This window comes from Pongo abelii, chromosome 5 (assembly GCF_028885655.2).
Source record: "Pongo abelii isolate AG06213 chromosome 5, NHGRI_mPonAbe1-v2.0_pri, whole genome shotgun sequence".
Taxonomy (NCBI): Eukaryota; Metazoa; Chordata; class Mammalia; order Primates; family Hominidae; genus Pongo; species Pongo abelii.
In genome coordinates, this window is record NC_071990.2 from 84,659,250 (window position 1) to 84,676,813 (window position 17,564).

Here is a 17,564-nt window from a genome sequence, read left to right on the forward strand (position 1 = left end):
TTAGTTGCCATGGCTATATTTGAGCTTGCATGAAAGCCAGCAACACATAGTAATTTGGCCCTTAATAAATTAGTTTGAAAGAACTTAATCTGAATCTATTAATAAAATAAAGCATATAAGGATAAACAATTATGATTGTGATTGAATATGTAAACAAAATCTTATTTATCCCACTAATAATCAGTACCATTCATATTAGATAAGGACACTTGTACTATTTGAGAAATACTGGTTTTAAAATAAAATCTTGTATTTAGTATCGATGAACACAAAAGGAATTTATCTTCTTTTCAGTGCGGGTTGTTGAGAGTGTGGGAAAAATAGAGATTGTTCTAAAAAAAAAAGAGAATACTTCTTGGGACTTTCTTGGCCATCCCCTGAAGAATCATAATTCACTTATTCCAAGGAAAGATACAGGTATGCTGTATTCTTTTGTTATGTTAATTTCACATTCATGAACTTGTTAGTTGTACAGTTGTACCAGAGTTTGGAAGGCTGCTTTGAAATGAGCTGAAGGGTCCTTGTATCTACCACTAGGAAGTTTGAAAGGGACAATGTGTGTTGTCCTGCTTTTTTTCCCCATAGAAGTTAAATTTCAGACTCTACTATCTAATGTTTAGGCATAGCAAAGTCATTACGTAATGATACCTGAATGAAGAAGCCTACTTGTGCTTAGACTGTTGATCAACCATTTTCTCTTTCGGGTCCCCTTTTGTGAAAGATATGAAAACAAGTTTAAGTTTATGCTTTGTATGTCTGCTTGATATTTTTCCTATTGAGGAAGACATGTTTACTATTTTTCTTCTTAATTAAACTAGTTTCTCAGTTTACTTTTTGTATTAGTCTCTTCTCACATTGCTATAAAGAAATGCCTGAGACTGGATAATTTATAAAGAAAAGAGGTTAATTGGCTCACAGTTCCACAGGCTGTATAGGAAGCATGGTCCTGGCATTTGCTTGGTTTCTGCGGAGGACTCAGGAAACTTACAATCATAGCAGAAGATGAATGGAAAACAGGCACATCTTACATGGCTGGAGAAGGAGGAGGAGAGAGATGGGGGAGGTGCTACACACTTTTAAACAACCAGATCTTGTGTGAACTCTGTCACGAGAACACCACCAAGAGGGTGGTCCTAAACCATTCATGAAGGATTCGCCCCCATGCTTCAGTCACCTCCAACTAGGCCCTACCTCCAACACTGGGGATTACAATTCAACCTAAGATTTGGATGGGGACACAGATCCAAACCATATCTTTTCTAAAAGATGATACCATTCATTTCTTTTCATTTTTAAAAAGCTTTTTATCTAAGTTTAACATATATATAGAAAAGGGTGCATATTAGAAGTGCTCTACTTGATGATATTTTGCAAAATGAACATATCCTATATTTTCTCTTTGGAAATTGGTAGTATTTGCTCCTTGTTCTAAGTGTTTTGGAATTTCACAATGATGTGCCCGAACATGGATGATTTTTCATCCTTCATGCTGGGTATACATTTTTTGTGCTAATCTTTTCAATATGGAAACTTATGATCTTCAGTTCTTGGAAACTATTATTGGTTTTTCTTCTCCCCATGGTCTGTTTTACTTTCTACATATTGAACTTCCTTAACTATTCTTCTAATTATCTTATCTTTTTTCTCTTATTTTCAGTTTTGTCCTTTTGTTCTACTTTCTGCAAGTTGTCTTCAGCTGTGTCTTCTAGCTCTTCTATTGAGTTACTCATTTCTATTCATACTTTTAACTTCTATAACTGCTTTGATTTCTTTTCCTTTGTTTTAGCATCCTATTCTTATTAGCTTATCTTTTGAAGAATGACTGATAATGTTTTCTTCTCACTGTATAACTTCTGTGTCCCTCAGGTTTGTTGTTTTTCGTTGGTTATGGTGTCTTTAATATTAAATGCTTTCTTTGAATGTTTCCTAATCTTTTACTATCTGCTCATATTTCAGGGTAGGACTGTAAAACTAATTGGAAACTGTGCATGTGGGTGTGGCTTGTCAACGGTTATATTCACTGTATGGCTGGAACATGTCTTTGGGAAAAGTCCAATGCCAAGAGTCCCTAGAGTGAACAATCTCCTACCTTGTACCCAGCATTTCAGAAGCCATGTGGGGAAGAAGGCTGGGCCTAGCTTCTGGTATATCTGTAAGCGTCACTTAATTTTTTCTTTCTTTCTTTTTTTTTTTTTCTTAGAACGTTGTATTAGTTTGCTAGGACTGCAGTAACAAACTACTACAGACTGAGTGTCTTTGGCAGAGTTGGTCTCTTCTGAGACTTCTTCCCTTAGCTTGTAGATGGCCTCCTTTTTTCCTGTTTCTTTAGATGGTCTTCCTTCTGCATGTCTGTGTCCTAATGTCCTCTTTATAAAAATACCAGTCACAATGAATTAGAGCCAACTTAGTTACCTTTTAAATGAAGACCCCATTTCCAAATATCGTCACATTCTGAGGTGTTGGGGTTATGACTTCAACATATGTATTTGGTGAGGGGACACAATTCAGTCTATAGCATAGACCCAATCCAAAGACCCCTTGTTTACCCTCTAGAGTGCAAACTTCTTATATTTTGCTCATGTGGGGAAGTGTCAGTCATGTGGCTGTGCTAAGTAGGGGAGGACTTCAAGGGGATGGGAAGACCTATCCAAGCTTCTTAAATGAACTTGTATTGAGAAAGTAATTTTAATTCTACCTTGACTCTGATGCCAGAGGTATTTGGTCCTGCCAGTTTCTGAGCCTTAAAGGAATTTTGTATTACAAGCGTGTTGATTCTTGACTTTCTACATTTCTGGCTTAGCATTCATCTGTCTTGGGTCTGTTGAGTCATTTACCAGTCTTCTCTCTGCCTTGTCAGCTCCTAAAGTTTGTTGCTTTTGTCTCTGATTTCCATTCTTTCTGTCTGTGTGGGCTTATGCCTTAAAAATCAAACACACATACAAAAACCCTCTTTGTTGTTATTTTAGGGGATTCAGAAGGAACTAACTGCATGTATTCAGTTTATCTTCTTTAAATATATAAAATTATCATATATAATTTATTGCATGAGATAGGAAAAAACAAACTTTTTCCTAGACTTACCGCTCCACTCAGAACACTAAAATGTGAGATTTCTTCTCACCAACAACCAATTCTACAGCAAACTGTCTGTCCTACAATTTAACTCAAGTCTGATACATCCTGAAGTTTAGGGCAGACCCCGCAGGTTAAGGGCTTAGTCCCGCAAGACTGCCCCCTACTTCACATGCCAGTTGCAAATTCCAGGTTGTGATCTATGCTTCTGAGCAGCCACCTATAAATCAGTGTTATCACAACCTCCTTCTTGGGTTCAAAAATTTGCTAGGATGGCTCACAAAACTCAGGGAAACATTTAAGTTTATCATTTTGCTATAAAGGATATTACAAAGGATACAGATAAATAGCTGGATGGAAGAAATGCATAGGGAAAATATGTGAAAAGGGGCACAGAGCTTCCATGACCTCAGTGATTGCATCACCCTCCAAACATTTTCATGTGTTCAGCTTTCCACAAGCTCTTCAAACCATGTCGTTTTGGGTTTTTATGGGGGCTTTATTACGTAGGTGTGATTGATTATGTCATTGACCATTGGTGAGCAGCTCAACTTTCAGCCTGTCCTGTCCTCAGAGGTCTAGGAAGGGGGCTGCTAGTTCCAATCCTTTAATCACATGGTTGATTTCCCAGAAAGACAGGTCCCATCTTGAGGCTATCCAGGAGCCCACCAGGAGTCTCCCCATTAGAACAAAAGATGCTCCTATCACCCAGGAAATTTCAGGGATTTAGGAATTCTGTTTAAGACACTTGTAGTACTTAGGAAATTACAAAAAGTTTTAGGAGCTCAATGTCAGGAACCAGGGTTAAAGACCAAATATTAGAATAGAAGATTCTTTTAGTGTCTCTGTTTACAAGGATTTTAGGAGTTCTGTGTCGGGAACCAGGGACGCAGACCAGTAAGTATTTCTTTTTAATTCACAATTATGAAAATATATTTGTAGATAATTTTCAGAAAAGTATGAGGCAGCCTTATTTTGAGTACACCTTGTGTGTAGGAGACTGTTTTAGGCACTGGAATGAAACAGAGTATGGGAAATTTAGTTTCCCAGGTGGAAGATAGAAAATAAGCAAACATAAAATTGAAGAATACTTTTATAAGGAAACAGGCCGACAAGGACAAGTTATACAGTACAAACTAAACATGTTTTGTGGTAGCCCAAAGTGAATAGACACAGATAATTTGGTCTTGAATGACTGCCTCAAGGAAGTGAACTTGAAGCAGTATTTTCAAAGTGAGGTCCATGGCTTTCAGAAAAAAACAAAACAAAAACTATATGGGACTTTCCAGGTAGAGCTACAGATCATTACTGGTTGCATATTGTGCCAGGCATTTTGCTGGGTGTAGAGAGAGAAAAATTTAAGTGGCATATATAGGAAAGTTCAAATGGGTTAATTTTACCAGAGCAAGAAGTCTGAATTTTTTGGTATTAGGTAAGGAGAGAGGACATAGAGAAATGATAGTGTGATATAGCAGATCAGAAAAGAATAGAAAAGGGACAATGGAAATGAAAAGGTATTTTTAGAGTGAAGTCTCTTTCCCTGAAATTATCTGACTTACCTAGTGACTAAAAAATCATAGCAAACTAGGTAAAAGCCAAGTCCAAGAAATAAATGATACTGAGAACCTGGGCTGACCTCCATTTGGAAATACTAGTTAGAACGACATCATTCAGATATTCTCTGTAATTTCTTGAGGATTTCCATGAATTCTTTTATTTCTGCTATAAATTTTTCCTTGAATCCTGAAACACCATAAAAAAAGAAAGGTTTAGCTTTCTTGGTTGAAATGGGAGCTATAATGTGTTTTTCAGTGAAGGTTTTCCACTTTGGAAAATGACTTGGAGTTTAGGAGATATTTTTGTTTATTTCACTGCATTAGCAAAGATAATTTCATCTTTCTCTTTTCTCCTCCTTAACTCATGGCAAAAACTGTGGGTTATTTTATTCACTAGCAAAGCCGAATGCTTACATCAGCAAAGTTTTATAATTAACTTGCTTTGAGTAGCCTTAAAGATTTACAGCCAATTATGTGGTTCCTAGATTTTCAATATGTATTGCTGTAATTATTGACTTTATGATAATAGTATGCTGGCTCCATCTTACTAGTTTCTTAGCTAAAAGAACTTGTTTGAAAACAAGCGTATAAGTTGAAAAACTTTTAATATAATGTTTTCGCATGTCAAATCTAGAATATACTTACATGAAGGATTCATATATCAGAAAGAACATCAGTCAGAGAAGAGAAACTTTCATTTTTTACCTTCCATCCAAATGTAATAGGTCAATATTTTAAATTGTATGAATTGAACCAATATAATTTATAAGTGTGATGCTTCCAATTAATTTTTTTCTTCCCGGAAATGAAGATTATGAGTGAGTAGCTCTGGGGGGGTGTGTGGGAGAAAGAGGCAGGGGGAGAGAAAGCTATAGAGAAAGAGATGGCTGAGAAACTTCTCTATTAGGGGTCAGAAATCAATAGATAATTGAATTGCTATTTCTATACCCAAGGTAACATTAGCATTTTATCTTAATTGATATTGTCTTTAATATGGAGTCTTGGATCACCAAACAAAGGTAATTTTAAAGATATGCCAACAAATAACCCAGTCAATTAGTCTTAGGAAACAAGATTTAAAAAAAAAATTGTCTCACAATTTTGATATGTGAACAGCCACTTACAGGCATATGTTGGAGATGTTGTGGGTTGGGTTCCAGACCATCCCAATAGAGTATCACAATAAAGCAAGTCACACAATTTTTTTGGTTTCCCAGTGCATGTAAAACTTATATTTACATTATACTTTAGTCTGTTAAGTATGCAATAGCATTATGTCTTAAAAACAACTTATACATTTTAATTAAAAAAACAATATATTACTAAAAAATGCTAACAATCATCTGAGTCTTCAGTGAATCATAATCTTTTTGTTGGTGGAGAGTCTTGCCTCGATGCTGATGATTGGTGACAGATTAGGGTGGTGGTTGCTAAAGGTTGGAGTAGCTGTGGCAATTTCTTAAGAAAAAATGAAGTTTGCCCACATCGATTGACCCTTTCTTTCACAAAAGATTTATCTGATAGCATTTTATTCACAGTAGAACTGCTTTCAAAATTGGAGTCAGTCCTCTCAAACTCTGTTGCTGTTTTATCAATTAAGTTTATATATCATTCTAAATTCTCTGTCGTCATTTCAACAACATTTCACAGCATCTTCACCAGGAGTAGATTCCGTCTCAAGAACCCACATTTTTTCCTCATCCCTAAGAAGCAACTGCTCATCTGTTCCAAGTTTTATCATGAGATTGCAGCAATTCAGTCACATCTCCAGGCTCCACTTCTAATTCTAGTTCTCTTGCTGTATTTCCACCACATCTGCAGTTACTTCCTCCACTGAAGTCTTGAACCCTTCAAAGCCATCCGTGAGAATTGGAATCACCTTCCAAATTCCTATTAATGTTGCTATTTTGACTGCCTCCCATAAATCTCAAATGTTCTTAATGGCATCTAGAATGGTGAAACTTCTATATTTGAAGCCCGCTGTTGAGACTTACTATGTGGAAAAAAAAAAAAAAAAGATTCCTTTCAAATTGTTATCATTCATTGACAATGCACCTAGTCACCCAAGAACTGGTGGAAATATCTGTCATGAAGATGGCTTCTTTCCTTAAACCTCTTAAACCAACTTCTAGCTTCCAACTTTTCTTCTGTAGCTTCCTCACGTCTCTCAGCCCTCCTAGAATTGAAAAGAGGCAGGACCTTGCTCTGGATCAGGTTTTTGGCTTAAGAGAGTATTCTGGCTGGTTTCATCTATCCAGACCACTCAGACTTTCTGCATATCAGCAATAAGCCTATTTCGCTTTCTTATCAGATCATTCATGTGCTCACTGAAGTAGGACTTTTAATTTCCTTCGAGAGCTTTTCCATTGCATCCACAACTTGGCTATAGTGATTGGCTACTAATAATTACTAATCATGTTCTCAAACTTTTAAAACAAGGCCTACTGAGTTGGGACAAGAAACCCTAATAGCTTCTTATTCCATCCCACATCTTTTCTAGCTGCCCTGAGATGTTGGACAAGCTTTTTAACTTCTATAAGCTTCTGTTTCCAGCAGGGAAAATAAGAGTAACTAAGTGCTTCAAAAGTGCAAGAAGGAGAAGCCAGATGAAGGCAGTGTGGACTCCTAGTGCAGTCTTCTCTTTCTCTTCTATCTCCCATTGAAGACTTCACCTGTGTTTTCTGTTTTAGCCTTGTGAAATTCTATTTTTTAAAAGAGAAAATACAGTTTCTTTTTAACATTAAGAAAAAAGTATGCCCAAATAGTTTTATTATCCTCAGTATTTCAGCCTTACCCTGAGTATCTCAATATTAATTGTATGTATTTAATTCAAATAAGTTAGGTATTTGGGGCAGTAATGTTTCTGTCTTATGTTTTTGTTTTACTGTCTTTATTTTCAGTTTCTCATTTTTTAGTATAATTACCTGTGGTTAGAAAGCCAAAAAGTGGACAGTTAAATAATGGCATTGTGCAGACTGAAGTAGTCAGTGCCATCTGCTTTATACTTCTTTTTTGTTTATATATATATATATTTTTTATTATACTTTAAGTTCTAGGGCACATGTGCACAACGTGCAGGTTTGTTACATATGTATACATGTGCCATGTTGGTGTGCTGTACCCATTAACTCGTCATTTACATTAGGTATATCTCCTAATGCTATCCCTCCCTCATCCCCTCACCCCACAACAGGCCCTGGTGTGTGATGTTCCCCTTCCTGTGTCCAGGTGTTCTCATTGTTCAGTTCCCACCTATGAGTGAGAACATGCGGTGTTTGGTTTTTTGTCGTTGTGATAGTTTGCTGAGAATGATGGTATACTTCTTTTTTCTTATCTTATGTACTGCAGTTCCCATCTGTTTGTGCTATCTTTCTCCTTGATGCAATTGAAAGATGAAAACTTTCTTAAATCTTTCTTAAAATCCTTGGAACCTATAGTTAGGATGTTCTTTTGAAATTATAGTCAGGCTACTATGGGTAGAACATTGAAATTATCTCAGTAGTGTTAAATAACAAGAATGCTGTATCAACTCTCCAACAAGGAAAGTCAGTAAATCACTGTAACCCAGGATTTCCTTGTGTTTTAAATATCATTGGAGAGTTACATAGTTACTATAGCAAACTTTTCTAGCAAATGCTAGAGTGGAAATTGTCAATCCAGAAGGTCAGCATTTTCATACAGCTGTAAAGTTATCAAGATGATATGCACTAGATTTTATTAGAAGAAAGCCACACTGCGGTCCTTAGACCTGTGCAAGAGGGGCACCTGCCCTGGGTTCCACACTTGGAGAGCCTCACATGACTGTGTCCAGCCACACCCCTCCCACAAGGTGAGGAGTATTGCAAGGCCACGAAGTATCCACCTGGAGCTCATCCTCTTTCTTTCAACTTCACCCTCTATGTATCTAGAACCATGGAATTCCCTGCCCAAATGACCCCAAATCTACTTCTATCCAAGGAGTAGCCAGGGCTGTTTATGTGAAAAGCCTAGTGCATGAGCTTGAGCCTGTGTGTTAATGTATCCACACCCATTTAAGACCTTACTCATTATCAGACAGAGCCAAGGATGAGAAGACAAGGGGGACAGGCAGTGGGAGTACAGGTCTCATTCCTCTGCCATCTCACTGATACTCTGAGGAATTTAAGAATCCCGAATTTGAACCTAGCCTTCTAGGACCTTGTGAAGGTACATATTTCAAGATATAGCATAGAACATACTTTGACAGTTATTTGTCTGATTTATAACTGTTAAATATTTATACATTTATAGTATGTGGGTCTCTAGTTGTATTCTTACTGTGGGTTCCAGAAAGGGTCTGGAGAAAGAAATAAAGAGATCATTTGCACCTTCATTTCTCCTTGTGCATGGGCCTATGTCCTTTGACCCTTTGGTTAGTCCAGTGCTTATTAGGCCTTCCGGGATAACTTTAGGGTGGGTTCTTAGCCGTAATCTGGTACAAGCCTGTTCCCTGGCACTAGAGTGAGGTGACCTCTAGTGATACTCCAAGGTCTTTGCATAAAGCAATATAGTCTAAGCTTATATACTTACTGCTACCATGATAGCAGGTGGAAAATTGAGTGACTGATCTGTCGGGAGCAAAAGGGAGAAGGGAAGTTGGATTCACTTGTGGCTAAAATGATTTCTTAGGATTATAGGTGAATTTCAGTTTTCTACTAAGCATTGATTATTTTTTTTTTTTTTTTTTTTTTGAGTTGGATTATTAGCTGTTGGCCCTTCACTTTCTAAGATCTGGAGAAAATATTTCTGCACCTACTTGAATATTTTTAGGTTAAAAAAAGAGAATAGAGTAGGAAATATATTATCCGGGTTTATTCATTTACATCTCTGTAAATACTATTTTATGAGAGAGGAAATAAAAAGTTAATATCTTCACGTTATTCTGATATGCTGTTTTATGTTCAAAGATAATTTACAAGTGAAAATCTTAATTCTTTCAGAACTTCTGTAATAAATTCTTCTAATCCAAATGGTATCATATGCTCTGTATACAAATAATATTTTCTGAGTTTGGGATATTTCAAATTTCTCTAGTATTTATAAAAATATTTGATTCCTTTTATCTATTTGTGTATTAGTACTATAATCCTACTCCTACCATCTTCAGCTTTTCACTTGAATTAATTTTCCAGGTACCAAAACCTACACCTTTAAGCATAAATGTTTTTGTTTTAATCATTTTTGACAGTTAAAATGTTCTCTAATCATGTATGTAAAATACATACACACAAACATAGAGACACAAGAATGTATATCTTTCTTGCCTTTGTCAAAGAGATATTCTAAAATTGCTTAATAGTGCTACTGTTGTTAAGCCTTAAAGGCTTGAGTTTCAGGACTTTTCCATTGTGTAAGAAAAGATTTTAGAATGTACGGTGGCTCATGCCTGTAATCTCAACACTTTGGGAAGCCAAGGTGGATGGGTTGCTTGAGTCCAGGAGTTCGACACCAGCCTGGGCAACATAGTGAAACCCCATCTCTTTAAAAAAAAAAAAAAAAGACTTTAGAATGTAAATTTCTTCATTATCAAATAAAATTATTTTTTAGAACATAATGGTTTAACATGCTATAATAACAGATATGAGGAAATAACACTCATTAAATTCATTTTTCAAGTTATAGAAGTACTTACAGGTCTTCGTCAACACATATCTCAGGAAATAAAATGGAAAAATTAACCTTAAAATATTGATTAATTTTTTTAAATGTATAGGCATTTTAGTGAAATTGAAGCTTTCTAGAAAACAAGCTGAGTATGTGCTTTCTCTTAGTGGCTTAGTATTACTTTTTATTAATTTATGTATCAATAAGAGAAAATGAATCACTTTTTAGGTTTGTACTACAGAAAGTGCCAGTTAATTTCCAAGGAAGATGTTACTCATGATACGAGGCTTTTCTGTTTGATGCTGCCACCAAGCACTCATCTTCAAGTGCCCATTGGGCAACATGTTTACCTCAAGCTGTCTGTTACAGGTAAGGTGAATAGAGGCTTTGGGACACATTTTCTTCTTTTATAAGCAGTTCAAAATCAGTACTACTCTCTCTAGAAAACAACCATTTAAGTTATTAATAAATATTTCCAGGCAGCTAGATTTAGTGATAGTCAGAATCCAGGTTTGTGACTGCAATGTGTCCTACATGTTAGAACTATAGCTGTACCACATTATCATATGGAACAAAGATATTGCCAGTAGTTTAGATAGATGATTCCACCAGCATTGTAATTTATTACTAACAAAACCCTAAAGGGAAGAGATGAGAGACTGCACAAATAGTCCTCCATGAAGACAACTACTAGAAGCTCATACTGGTGTCTCTTAGTAGCTACTTAGGGTTGTATCATTTATGAAGTTGAATCTATAAAATTTAAAATGAGTGAATGATTGGAAATGATTTTATTATATGTGCTACCAGTATAAGAAGCTCTATAAATGTATAAATATGAATTCTTTTTTCTTTCATTTTCATCCTAAATTTACCTCACTTGTTTTGAATACCCTTCTTATTGACGTCCAACATTTTCTTGGCCTTTTGAAGCTGCAAACAGTAAAATTCTCCTGTCAGCTGTAGTGTTTCCGGCAATCATCTAAAATGTTACCAACTAGGTCTCAGAAGATATGGTATATTATGATGAGGCACTGTTAAGGTTTTCTGTTTTTCATCACTAATGGCCGGTTTTCTCTTTTTCATCACTAATGCCTGTTACCTAATTCAAGAGCTGGTATCTTCTCCAGTTATTGCCAATGCATTTTAATTTATATATGTATTTTGCATACATTAAGGAGCCATGCATAAAATTTTTGGTCTTTCAAACATGTGATGATTCTTCTCTTTGGAATTTGGCTACCTAAAATAAAATGAGTTCTTATTTATTTTACTCTTTAAGAAAATAATATATTCTTAGAAGTAGCTGGATTAACATTCTTTTTATTCAGTTACCAAAGTAATATGTAATATGTTAAAATATTAAAACAATTTAAAGTACATAAAGTAAAAAGTGAAATTTCTTCCTTTTTCTCCCCTAAATGATCCCATTGGTCATCAGTAACCATTTTTAAAAATTTGGTGTATAATTAAAATTATTAGGTAAATACTTTTTTTTTACATCTCCATGGTAAACTTTTGATGCCGTTTTTGTTGTGGCCCATTACAAAGTTTATTTGCTGATGGAATAGATGGTTGTCTAAAATTATTACCATATATTTCTATTAAATTAGACTATACATCATAAAAACAGATTGTTTCTTTTATGGGTACAGTATTGATTTCTGAAAACTGTTTCGGCACACATAGGCTTGGGGTATATATGCTATATACATATGGAAAAATCATTAGAATTATATACCCATTAGGTATATAGTTTTAAATATATACTGATAGTGTCAAAATTTGGATGTTTCATCTTCATTGAGATTTTTGGATTTTTAGAATTTAATTATTTTGCTGTGATTTTTTTTTCTAGGTACAGAAATAGTAAAGCCATATACACCTGTATCTGGTTCCTTACTCGCAGAGTTCAAGGAACCAGTTCTTCCCAACAATAAATACATCTACTTTTTGATAAAAATCTATCCCACTGGACTCTTCACATCAGAGCTTGATCGTCTTCAGATTGGTTAGTATTTTTACATTTTTTTAACCTCACTTGTGCTCTAGATTGGATCAGATTGCCCTCTAGTTATCTCCATGTAGGAGTCTATCAGATATCTTTAACTCAACGTGTCTACAACCAAAGTTATCTTCTCCTTGTCCTACCCAGCATGGCCATACTCCATATTCCTTATTTTTATTATTTGCAGCATCACTGTTCATCCTTGATCCAATCTGGAAACTCGAGTCGGCCTTGATTCGTCCCACTTTCTCTCTCCCAGTCCAGTCAGCTGCTAAGTTCTGTTGAGTTTACATCTCAGTGACTTTTTCAGCTACCTCTTCTGCCACTGTCTTATAGTAAGCCTTCATCATATCCTCGTTGGCTTCTGTTTTCTCACAATTGACCCTAGCTGTTTTGCAGCTTTGAAACCTCTGATGGGTCCCCATTATCTGTACTGCATGACCTACAGAGACTTTGATAATCTCTCCAGCTTCATGAACTCTTGCTATACAAAAATACTTGTGCTACTCAGAGTTCCACAGATTTGTCATCCTCATTCACAGGTACATGCAGTTGCCACACCCAAGATGCCCATCAACCTTTTCTTTACCTGTCAAGTGCTTTTTTAAAAAGACCCAAACATGGGCTGAGTGCAGTGGCTCACGCCTGTAATCCCAGCACTTTGGGAGGCTGAGGCGGGCAGATCACTTGAGTTTGAGAGTTTGAGACCAGCCTGGCCAACGTGGGGAAACTCCGTTTCTACTAAAAATACAAAAATTAGCCGGGTATGATGGTGGGCGCCTGTAATCTCAGCTACTTGGGAGGCTGAGGCAGGAGAATCGCTTAAACCCGGGAGGCAGAGGTTGCAGTGAGCCGAGATCATGCCACTGTACTGCAGCCTGGGCAACAGAGTGAGACTCTGTCTCAAAAAAATAATAATAAATAAAAATAAATAAAAAGACCCAAACAGAATATCACTTTATGGAGCCCTCCTCTTCCCCTGAAAGCCTCAATAACTAACAGTTTGTTCATAGCTCTATTATAAGAATAAATATATTTCTTCATTACAAGACTTTGAGTTTAAGAGCAGAAATTGTCTTACTTATCTTTGTATTTCCACCACCTGGCATGGCAGTTGGTATGTAATAGGCTGTCAGTAAATGTGCTTTGTTTTTTTGTTTGTTTGTTTTATTTTTGAGATGGTGTGCTGCCCAGGCTGGAGTGCAGTGGCTCGATGTCAGCTCACTGCAACCTCTGCCCCCTGGGTTCAAGTGATTCTTCTGCCTCAGCCTCCCAAGTAGCTGGGATTACAGGCACACACCACCATGCTGGCTAATATTTGTATTTTTAGTAGAGATGAGGTTTCACTATGTTGGCCAGGCTGGTCTCGAACTCCTAACCTTAGGTGATTGGCCCACCTCGGCCTCCCAAAGTGCTGGGATCACAGGTGTGAGCCACTGTGCCCAGCTAGTAAAGGTACTTTGAAAGAATGAATAAAGAACTATAATGAGATCTATTAAGATTTAAAAACTTCTCTTCTTGCTTCTGCTCCCTTTTGGTGTCTCCTCCTTTTTCTGTATTTTCTTTTCACTGCTTTTTACCTAACGGCAAAAGTGTTCCTCTTTCCAAGGCAGCATTAGCAATACATTGGGATACCAGTGAAGTGGATTACTAAAATTTGGAAATAAACAAAATTACATTACTTTCTGAAATGTAGTAGATATGATTCTGCTAATTATATCTACTTCACATAATAGATATGATTAGTCATCCTTGGTTACGTAAACCAAAATATTGTATATGAATTTGAACCTGAAGTCTTTTGGAGTACCTACAGATCTAGTGAAGGTGACTGTCACCTTGTGAAAGAAGGACTGACACATGATTGTAATACAGTAAGTGGAAACTTAAGGAATGGTATTATAGCCTATTTACGGAGATTTTTGTGAACATGGCAGGGTGGAGAGTTGTCCTAGAGCATGGAAAGGGAAAGCCCAAAGAACAAGATGAAGTATTATTTCAACTTCATTTAGGGAGGCTCGACATGGCACAAATATTTGTGTCACTTAGAGAGTTGTACACTAAATGAATGAACCCATACAATTATCCGTCTCTTTGTTTCAATCCCATGTTCACTAAGCAACATGATTTTACATGATTAATTTGGCTTTCCATGTGTTCTGATACTGGAAACAAGATATCCCCAGTGGGACATGTAATGTTCAGGTCACTAGATACATGTAACCCCAACTGTAAATCAATTGCCATTCTAGCATGTGTGCTTTAATCTCTTCTGAATTTGATTAGCATCAGTTATCCTTTGTGAGGCTAATCAATTTTGTTAACATTGGAAAGACTGGGCTGTGGGTAAAAGTTACCAAGTTAATACTATCCTCTGAGGCTTCTTTAGTAAACAACTATCTGGCTTTCCTAAAGACACTCTAATCTTACGGTCTTTTTCAAACTATAACGAGGAGCTTCTATTATTATTATTATTATTATTTTGAGATGGAGTTTTGCTCTTGTTGCCCAGGCTGGAGTGCAACGGCATCACAATCTCGGTTCACCGCAACCTCCGCCTCCTGGGTTCAAGCGATTCTCCTGCCTCAGCCTCCCAAGTAGATGGGATTACAGGCATGTGCCAGCATGCCTGGCTATTTTTTTGTGTTTTTAGTAGAGACGGGGTTTCTCCATGTTGGTCAGGCTGGTCTTGAACTCCCGACCTCAGGTGATCCACCTGCCTTGGCCTCCCAAAGTGCTGGGATTACAGGTGTGAGCCACCACGCCCAGCCCTATTTTCAAATACTTACTTCATCAACTACTGCAAGATTCTTAATATCCTGCAATGGAAAACAAAGGAAAAATTGTGAACATCCAAGCATTTTAAAATGGAGTATTTTAAATTATTTAAAAATTGTAGCAACTTTATTTTTCCTTTTTAAGATTACATTTCAAGTTTCTGAATCTAGTCCTAAAGGTAATTTTCTCATATGAATGGTACATGGTGATTATGTCAACTGGGCTGTAAAAAATGGGCACTGATTTCTCAACTGTGTTGATTCTAGATTGGTAAGTGGCATACTCCAAGTATAGTTGACTGCATTTCTGATCTTGCTTTGTTTTTATGGGAATTAAACTCAGAATAGCCCTTCTTAATAGGTCTTTTCAAAAATTTGGTAGAAGAGAAGTTGGTGTGTTTATCAACATAAGATTTTAGAATGCATTTCTATTTCAATTTTCTCTCCTACTAATCCTGTTACTGTGGTTAATAATCAATATGTAAATAGTGAATATCTGTTCTTTACTCTGTACCATGTAAGACAGATATATATGGACTCTGCTTTTGAAGTACTTAGAATTTAGTTTAGCAATCAATCCTTTATTGATGATTTGTGGATAAGTACTTTGCAGTAGTTTGTAAATTTCAGACTTCAGATGGTTTGGCAAAATGGTGGGAAATTATATCATAAAACCTCATTATTAATTTGATGGTAATGATATAATTCAGACATACTTAGGGGCCTAATGAGTATCCTTAAGACTACTTACATATCTTAAAGACTGATAAATAGTCTGCAAGTTAAGTATTTATACTGTTATTCCTCAGTGTTTTAAATTCACCTAGTTTTGGCGTCTTAGTTTCCCTGCTGGGTTTTTTGTTTTGTTTTTGTTTTTTTTTTCTGATTTAGCTTATATTTCATTGTTTAGGAGATTTTGTTTCTGTAAGCAGTCCTGAGGGCAATTTTAAAATATCCAAGTTCCAAGAATTAGAAGAACTCTTTTTGTTGGCAGCTGGAACAGGCTTCACACCAATGGTTAAAATACTGAATTATGCTTTGACTGATATACCCAGTCTCAGGTATGTAATTTTGTCTCTAATTACTATCCTTTTTGAGGCTGTTATATTAGTATAAGGTATTCTAAACTGATTACTCACTGGACCTTAATAACCTTAATAGACATGTTACCATTTCCTCATTCATCATTTCTTACTCTGCCTCCTCTAATCCTAGCTATTTTATTAACTAGGTTCTTTTATCTCATTTCAGTTTTTGATGATTTTTAGTTACCTACTGGGCACTAAATCATTCATACTGGTTCACTTTAGACTCTCCATTTGTGCATATTTTAAATGTAATTAATTAGTTATTTCTGAGTTTTTTTTTTTCTTTTAAGGAAAGTGAAGCTGATGTTCTTCAATAAAACAGAGGATGATATAATTTGGAGAAGCCAATTGGAGAAATTAGCATTTAAAGATAAAAGGTATTAAACTGATATTAGCTCTGCGTTTAGTTATTTATACCTGTGTAGTAAATCTAGGCCTTATCTTCTCTGGTTGAAGCTTTGATTGGCCAGAAAGCTCCTTCAAAGAAAAAAAATAAACCAATAATTCTCTAACTAGAAATCATGTTAAATGTTCCCCTTCCCTCAAAGAAACACTGTCTGGCAAGATCTAGGCAACCTTATATATGTGTCACTAAGATGCATATTGGGCTTTATGATCATGTTATATGATTTATACTGAGTTGGGTTTCACTGAAAATGTTCCAGTGTAGCCAGTTTGGTGATGCAAGATTTTTCTTGTTATACTGGGGCTGATAAAATAAGAATTTGGTGAGAATGTGTTAAGCAAAATTAAACATGATATGGGATTTCTAAAGCCTTTTACATGTTAGTATCCTTTGTGACTTTCTAAGAGAGGAATTTTTTACGCATTGCTTAGCAAAATTCCCTTTATTTTTGTTTGTTTGCATTAACACTTCTTCGTTCTATCACTAGTGATCCTTGGTACACACTTTGGGAAGTGCTGGTACAGACAATAGAAAAAAGTTCTAGTCAAGCTGAACGCAGTAGTGGAATGGGACAGAAAGGATAACAAAAGTAAAAACTTATTTTATTGATTAAAGAGCTCAGCCCAGTAAACTAAAATAAGAAGATTATTTAAATGAATATATGCTCCATTTCCCCTAAAAAGATTTGAAAGCAGTAGGAAGTTCAGAACAATCTTTTCACAAAAAGTGAATTGAATAAGCTATCATACTTTCTAAAGCATTTCTGTAATCGTTAAAAGCTATTTCTAAGAATTTTAGGGCTTTATAAATTACACAGAAGATCTGAAGTAAATACATATGTATATGATAGGATGGTATACAAAAATTCTAGGCCTTTTAAAAGAGTAAAGACCTTAGAACTTTGTTAGCTGTCCAGGGGCTCGAGGTTCTTCTGAATATTTTCTGAATATCCATAATAAGAAAATGCTGTGGTCTTTTCCCATTTTTCCCTCCCTGCTATCTCCCATCATCCTCCACTTTGTCTTTTAATAAATG

At 35.9% G+C, this 17,564-nt stretch overlaps 1 protein-coding gene across 9 annotated transcripts in view; it reads left to right on the forward strand.

Moving 5' to 3' along the window:
• The window catches only part of LOC100450705 (cytochrome b5 reductase 4), a 128,913-nt gene that overhangs the window by 66,724 nt on the left and 44,625 nt on the right, over positions 1-17,564 (forward strand). For 6 of the 9 annotated variants that reach the window (XR_008526271.2, XM_002817103.3, XM_054557815.2 and 3 more), the window contains exons 10-14: positions 295-417; positions 10,479-10,619; positions 12,109-12,261; positions 15,946-16,096; positions 16,414-16,500. Coding sequence is in view for 8 of the 9 variants with exons in the window: in XM_002817103.3 (XP_002817149.3) it covers positions 295-417; positions 10,479-10,619; positions 12,109-12,261; positions 15,946-16,096; positions 16,414-16,500 (655 nt within the window). In the remaining variant the exon portion in view is untranslated. The remainder of the gene's footprint in view (positions 1-294; positions 418-10,478; positions 10,620-12,108; positions 12,262-15,945; positions 16,097-16,413; positions 16,501-17,564) is intronic. The other 3 variants (XM_054557818.2, XM_054557822.2, XM_054557819.2) reach the window with 1 other exon arrangement.